The 8052-nt window shown below is 35.5% G+C and overlaps 1 protein-coding gene across 1 annotated transcript in view; it reads right to left on the reverse strand.

Moving 5' to 3' along the window:
* Positions 1–8052, reverse strand: part of LOC112451910 (protein masquerade-like) — a 25282-nt gene that overhangs the window by 3417 nt on the left and 13813 nt on the right. The window contains exons 6-7 of the mRNA XM_025011818.1: positions 3592–3712; positions 3343–3519 (exon numbers count right to left, since the gene is read on the reverse strand). Coding sequence (XP_024867586.1) covers positions 3343–3519; positions 3592–3712 — 298 coding nt within the window. The remainder of the gene's footprint in view (positions 1–3342; positions 3520–3591; positions 3713–8052) is intronic.

Consider the following 8052-nt stretch of genomic DNA (forward strand, 5'->3'; position numbering starts at 1 on the left):
TCTCTCTCTCTCTCTCTCTCTCTCTCTCTCTCTCTCTCTCTCTCTCTAAATACAATTCTTTAAAATTCGATTAATTTCCCGAAAAATTCGTCAAACTTCTGACGTCAAACTCATACCGCTTTCCAAAAAGATCGGTAACAAAAAATTATATACTTGATAGCACTCCCCGGGAAATTCAACCCCTACTTTATGTACAATTCTTTGAGATTCGATCATTCGGAACCGGTTTTTAAAAAGATCGGTAATAAAAAATAGTACACTTTATAGCACTCCCCGGGAAATTCTACCCCTACTTCATGTATAATTCTTTGACATTTAATCAATTATTTCCCGAAAAATTGAAAGAATTAAAAAAACCGGTTTCCAAAAAGATCGGTAACAAAAACTGTACACATTATGGCGCTCGCCGTAAAATTCTACCCCTACTTCATATACAATTCTTTCAGATTCGGTCAATTAATTCCCGAAAGATTGAAAAAATTTCGATACCGGCTTCCAAAACATCGGTAACAAAAAACTATACACATAGTGGCACTCCCCGGAAAATTCTACCCCTATTTCATATACTTTTGGTAAAAATTATTTGAAAAAATTTCGATACCGGCTTCCGAAAGATCGGTAATAAAAAATTATACACTTCATAGTACTCCTCGGAAAATTCTATCTTTGTTTGATCTATAATTTGTTGAGACTTGATCAATTATTTTTCGAAAAATAGGAAAAATTAAAAAAATCGGTTTCCAGAAAATCGGTAACAAAAAACTATACACATAGTGGCACTCCCCGGAAAATTCTACCCTTATTTCATATACTTTTGGTAAAAATTCGGTTCAGGGGTTTGGGCTGGGCGTTGACGAGTAGTGAGTGAGTGAGTGAGTGAGTGAGTCAGTCAGTCAGGACATCTTCCTGGAGATATATAAATATACATATATAATTATATATAATGCAATTATATATGAATTTTGTCTCTATATGATCATATATAATTATATATAATCATATATAATCATATATGACCATATATGACCATATATAGTCAATATATATTGGAAAAGAACTGTTAACTTCGATAATAAAGCATTGATAAGTTAAGATGTATATTTTTTCAAAAGCTATAGAATCAAAAGTGAAATGATTTATTCCATGCATATATTACAACTTGGCACTGCTTGACATGAGATAGTGCCGTGTCTCTTGATACCGTTTTTATACCACTGTCCGTCAAATTTTAAATACGAGAAACGAATCCTATTAAATATATATATATATAAAGTTTCACATACATTTTGACATGATATAATTTATATAATATATATATATATATATATATATATATATATATATATATATATAAGAATTAAGCATTTATCCATGTAGATTATATATGATTATATATAGCCATATATAAACTTAAATTCGGATTATCCGATAGATGGCATCCGATAGGATTTATTTCTCGTATTTAAAATTTGACAAACAATGGTATAAGAATGGTATCATAAGAGACACGGCAGTATCTCACGCCAACCAGCGCCAAGTTATATGTAAATCATTTCACTTTTAATTCTGGCTTTTGAAAAAAATATACACTTAATTTATCAATGCTTTATTCCTTAATCGAAGTTAACAGAATTCTTTTTTAATATATATAAAATATTTATTATGTTAGATATAATCACATATGATTATATATAAAATCAACATTAAATATAATTAGATATAACCACATACAATTATATATAACCATATATGGTTATATAATTATATGTGGTTATATATAATTATATACAATTATATCGGGCCATTTTTTATATCTAATTATATCTAATGTCGATTTTATATAATCATATGTGATTATATCTAATCATTTTTTCTCGGGTTGTTTATTCTATTTATCATAACGTTGCCGCGCTGCTGTTGTACATACATATATTCACACGGCTCACAACTCTAGTAAAAGATGTGACTTTCGTCTCAATATTTTAATTACGTAGAGGTCGTATAACATTAAAGATGTTATACGATGCTGTTGTACATACATATATTCACACGGCTCACAACTCTAGTAAAAAATGTGACTTTCGTCTCAATATTTTAATTACGTAGAGGTCGTATAACATTAAAGATGTCATAAATAATAAATCTAATTATATGCTGATTTTTACGGACAAAAATTGCACTTATTTATCACAATAAGAATAGTTGCCTATTTGACTTGCAAGTACTGCATGAACCACCTTTAAAGCAGAAAATAGTTGGCATAGAATAGTTATTTGTGTAACAAGTGCGGGAAGTTGAGAATTGGACGGGTGATCGCACTCGCCTTCGGCTCGTGCGTCCATTCCGCACTCGTGTCCAATTCTCAACCCACACGTGTTACACACCCTATTTTATATTACAAAGTGGAAAGTGACCCATTGCGCGCACGTCATCTGTGCGACGGATGGCCGATTCCACACACGAGTCAAAACAGTGCGATAATGTTTACATGTAAACATTACCGCACTGTTTCGACTCGTGTGTGGAATTGGCTATTTGTCGCACAGATGGCGCGCGCGTAATGGGCCACTTTCCACGCACGTGTGATATAATAGTTATTTGTGTAACAAGTGAGGTAAGATGAAAATTCCCGGGTGCGGTTACCGCACTCGCCTTCGGCTCGTGCGTAAACTCCACACCCGGGAATTTTCATCTTTACACACGGCTTACACTCCCTATTTTATGTTGCAAGTGCCTGAAAAGTGGTCTATTACGCACGCGTAGCGTGCGTAATGGGGCACTTTCCATGCACGTGTTGCATAAAAGTATATACATATATGGACCTCGGTTCGCGTTAAAAGTTGAAAACCCCAACTGTACAATAATAGATCTCGTTTCGTCTTATAAGCAGGGGTAGGGTGGAGTGGAGTGGATCTCGCTTTACGTGGAGTGTAATGCTGTCCAGAGAACCATCCAAGCGAAGCGAGGTCCACCCCACCCTACCCCACAGCTCCTGCTTACAGAGCGAAACAAGGTCTATCGTATGTACGGTTCGGGGTTTCAACTTTCCATACGAACCGAGATCTACCCACTCCTGCCTACGGGGAAGAGACTACCGCTCCTCCTCCACCTACATGTGTACTGTCTATACACACATATCAACAAATTACTTCGTTTAGTACTGACACAAACTGTTATATTTCTTAAACTTTTTTTTATTAATAACTTTTTAATAAATAGCGAGCGACGGCTAAAATCTTCTGAAGGTTACTCAGGAGGCCTCTATAATATATGTCAAAGCCAAGGTCATCGGAGCTGAGTCTTTTGTCAACATTCACCATTTCTCAATTCCCAGACACTTACATGACGTAGGGAGCGGGGTGGTGTAAGGTCGCGAGGTAACATGGAACGTGTCGTTTCTGTTGGTCAGAACCGGCTCCGTAGAATTTCCACCGTGGAATTCCCTTATCAGAGATTTCGGCGCGCAGCATTGGTGTCCCTGTTTCTTGCACTTGAACAAGCTCGTCAGCTCGGCGTTTCCTGCAAACGTGTTGAATAAACATGAGACACCGTCTGCGCGAGGCGCGCATTCCTCACGCGACCGCTACTTACTGAAACAGGTGAACGACAAATAGGATACGATGCAGGAACCGGGACAGTCCGGACGTGGATCCGGCGGTGACGATACTGTCGTCGGCGGTCGCGGCGTGGGTCTCGGTCTTGGTCTCGGCGTCTGGAATGTCGTAGCGATAAGATTAAGTATTTTACAATATTTTAGATTCAAATGTTGGCATAGTTTCAAACTCTTTATACTTATTTGAAAAATAAAAACAGTACTTTCAAGTAGACTCGAACCTAAAAATGAGTTAAAACTCTATGAGTAGTGAATGACTCAAAAAACGAGATTTTTTCAGAGTGAACTCAAACCTAGATCAAATATATGTTCAAATCTTTTATGAAGTACTTTACTAGAAATTTTATGTTCCTTAAAATCTAAATGTTTGTATAAACTGACAATTATTTTAATATATTATTTCTTGATAATTACAATTAAAGTATTAGATTATTAAGCGTTAAGGGGATGCTATACCAAAGGCCGAAGTCGCGCGATGTCGATAATTTCAATTATTTTCTACCGGCCTATATCTGTCCTTGTATAGCCAAGGATATAAACAATGATAGACAAGGTACATGTTATGATGAGTTGACAGCTCGTCTAAAACTTGAGACGCCATATTGAGATAGAAGTAGGTAAGGAGTGTCGGAGAGCTGACGACACTTTTGGCCAAGTAATTTTGTAAAATATGATTTTCCGTTTTAACCTGCGTGGCCGACTCTCCTTCGATAATCCGAACACCTGGCTGGCCGTACCTGGGGGGTTTAGAAGTACGCAGGTGAAAAAAAATGGATTCTCAAGTCATAGTATAAGTCTTTTAATTTTTATCGGATATTGATAATTCATCACTCAGGAACATGCAAATAAATTGCCAGTTCGATTGCTCGGGGGAATTAGTCGCCAGGCTTAATCATAAATAATTAAAAATAATTATTTTCAAGTCATATTATAAAAGCTGGTTTTTTTTTAGTAACAAATATAGTGCTAACACATGCCACCAAAAAAAGCCAAATGAAAATTTTGGTGGCAACATCTCTAAAAAAATTATTGAAAATGCACAAAGCCGGCGCGCGGCAGAGGGGTCTGACGATGGCCTCAATTGTTTTTAACGTCCATGAGTTTTTAAAAACGTGTATTATTAACTATCATTATCGTATCAATTTATGAAAAGATTGATAAACAATAAATATTGTGTGAAAATAAAAAAAATGGCTTTGCTCTTAGACCATGGAGAAGCATTTTTAATTCTGTCAAATTAAGGGGATCCTGCAGCCGTATGATTTACCGACATTATTGTTTTTCGATGGATCTTTTAATTGGCTTTATAGAATTGCAAAAATCGTTTACAGAATTAAAGTACGCACAAAAATCTAGGGTAACAAACGCGATTTTATATCAAAAACACCAAAAAATTGAAAATATTACTTATTTGGGCACGTCGCATCTGTCACCTGACGACAATATTTGCTTAAAACAAAAATTCTGCAGTTTATACATACATAATGTTTATCATCTGCCCTTGGGAAAACATGTAGGAATAATATCGTGCAAGTAGAAGTAAGATTCAATGCGTACAAAAAAAGATCCATCGAAAAATTATTTTAGTAATGCAAATACGGATGCAGAATGACAAGAAGAGCAGCAACAGTAGTTGTTGGATCTTGCGAGAGATGGCGAGCAATCAATAATAAAAAAAGGACAGATGTTATTTCGTTAGACAAAGACAGATATAGGGAAAACAAAATTAAAAAGATTGACATTATCGATATCGAGGAAGTTCGTCTATCACTGCAGGATCCTCTTAAGGGGATCCTATAGCGAAGGCCGAACTTCCTCGACGTCGGTAATGTCAACATTCCTAATCCTGTTTTCTATGTTATATATCTATATCTGTCCTTGTCTAACGAGAGGCATCTGTCTTTGTTCGATTGCTGCGCCATCTCTCGCTACACGCAATACTGCTTATCCTATCAACTGAATGTGCTTTTGCTTAATAAAACTTCATTTTACAAAATCTTTTTTTCTAGTCGTTGAATCTTAGTTTTATTTACACGATATTGTTCCTACATGTTGTCCCTACGTCGCCTTGGTGTCATTATATATAAACTGCAGTAATTTTGTTATTGTCGTCAGATGATAGTTGTATGTGCCCAAATTAGTAAAAATTTTAATTTTTTTTTGTTTCGATATGAAATTGTATAACGCGATGTAGATTTTTGTGCGTACTTTAATTCTAGACCAAAAACTTGCAATTCTGTAAAGCCAATTCAAAGATTTCTTAAAATGAAAAAATGTCGGTAACTACCGCCACTATAGGATCCCCTTAAGGGGATCCTAAAGCCTTTCGTATTACCGACCAAATTCTATATCTGTCCTTGTATAGACAATGATGATAGACAAGGATAGACATGCAATGGTTATAGGTTATAATTTCTTCGAACGTCTCATTTTTATTCCAGGCTTTCAATCTCAATTTCAAAGGTACATTATTGTTTGTGCACGTCTTCTGAAGGGTGGGAACATTTCATTTCGTACATATTACTTATACAACTGTTTATATTAGAAAATGAGGTAACAGCATTTTTAATTTTTTTCAATTATTACTAATTATTTTACATTCCCACCCTTCATTAGTACCTATACTTTACTCCTGTAAAAGGATTTTGCGATCTATAAAGCCGTTTCAAAATTAGACCTTTGACTGTAATTGTCGGTAATTGAGTCACTTACTTTAGCATCCCCTTAAGGGGCTGCTGGAGTGGCAATAAGAATTACCGACATTTTTTTGAACAGACTAAACTTTGAATTGGCTTTACGGAATTGTAAAAACTTTTTTACAGAATTAAAGTACGTACAAAAACGGAGGGTGCTGCAGTCGACTTTACATCAAAAACGAAAAAAAAAGAAAAATTATAGTTCGACTCGTGACAACATTTGCTGCACATAAAAATTTAGACTTTGTACGTATAAAATAAGCATATACAGCACCTTCGGAATTGCAAAAAAGAACAATGTTGTGTTTTCAGAAATGATCCTAAAAGCTTTAGTATAAGAGAAAAATTTGTCTGAAAATCTCATATGTATGTATGTATGCGTGCGGAGTAGTATTGCGGGTGCATTCGGGGAGCACGCTATTAGCACAATTATCGTCCAAAACTGTTCGAGGAGACGCTTTGTGGCGCTGTGATATACGATGGTGACGTCACTGTAAAGGCAGCGTGACGTCGTCACTCGCGCTATTTTCGCTATTATTTTCGAGGTGAGGCACGAAATACTATTGGCGCTTAAGCTGCGTTCGGGGAGCTTGCTATCGCTGTCGCGCTATTGGCTCTTCGAACGAAGTTCATAGCGTTTGCGTTTATAGCGTTAATAGCGTCTCCCCGAATGCACCCTGCGTGTAGCGAGAGATGGCGCAGCAATCGAACAAAGGACAGATGTCATTTCGTTAGACAAAGACAGATATAGAGGTGCTATTCCGAACGCAGCCTTAGTTAACTAAAATGCTATAGTTACGTCTGTACACTATAGCATTAAGGCTGCGTTCGGAATACAGCCAGAGAAAACAAAATTAGAAATGTTGACATTATCGACACCGAGGAAGTTCGGCCGTCACTCTAGCATCCCCTTAATGCGACGAAAGATGAGACTACGAAAATGGTAATTTTATCGTTAAAACAGACGACTCCAGCATCCTCTTAAAATTAAATATAATAAAAATATGGTTAAAAATATAGGATCAAAGTTACTTAAAATCTTATACATTAAATTTATACATTCTTTAAACTAAATTTAAAAACTAACAACTTTATACATATATACATTCTTTAAACTAATTTTATTCTTAGAGTACTTCTTGTTTAATTCCTCACTATCTCAAAAGATTTAATTGATTCCTTACGATAGAAACTATATTTAGAAGTATATTTCAAATTCTGCAGATATATACTCATTCTGAAATTCGAAACTAACCAGTCGGGATCGATTACTTCGCAAGTATATGATGAAATATTATTATACTTCTTATGAATATTATTGAAACCCTACTAGAAAATAAAACTTTATTATTGGATTTGACTCGGATTTTTAAATTGAACTTGATTCCATCGCTAATCATAAAAAGATTACAAAATATAAACATTATACAGAAAATCATAAATAGATAAATATTGTTTTTTTAGTTTTTTACATATACTAGACACTACAGACGCGCGCTACGCGCGCGCTATTTATCTTTAACATTTCACTATTAACCCTATTATACACAACTGTCAAAATATACAATGACAGCTGCAAATGAAGTAAGCGCAGCAAGAAAACCAATCGGCATCGCGGAAAAGCGGCAACAATAAACTTCACATCTCCTTTTTAGAAAAGGACTAGACACTACAGACGCGCGCTACGCGCGCGCTATTTATCTTTAACATTTCACTATTAACCCTATTATACACAACTGTCAA

Source organism: Temnothorax curvispinosus, unplaced genomic scaffold (assembly GCF_003070985.1).
Source record: "Temnothorax curvispinosus isolate PA1 unplaced genomic scaffold, ASM307098v1 QBEX01002773.1, whole genome shotgun sequence".
NCBI classification, from domain to species: domain Eukaryota; kingdom Metazoa; phylum Arthropoda; class Insecta; order Hymenoptera; family Formicidae; genus Temnothorax; species Temnothorax curvispinosus.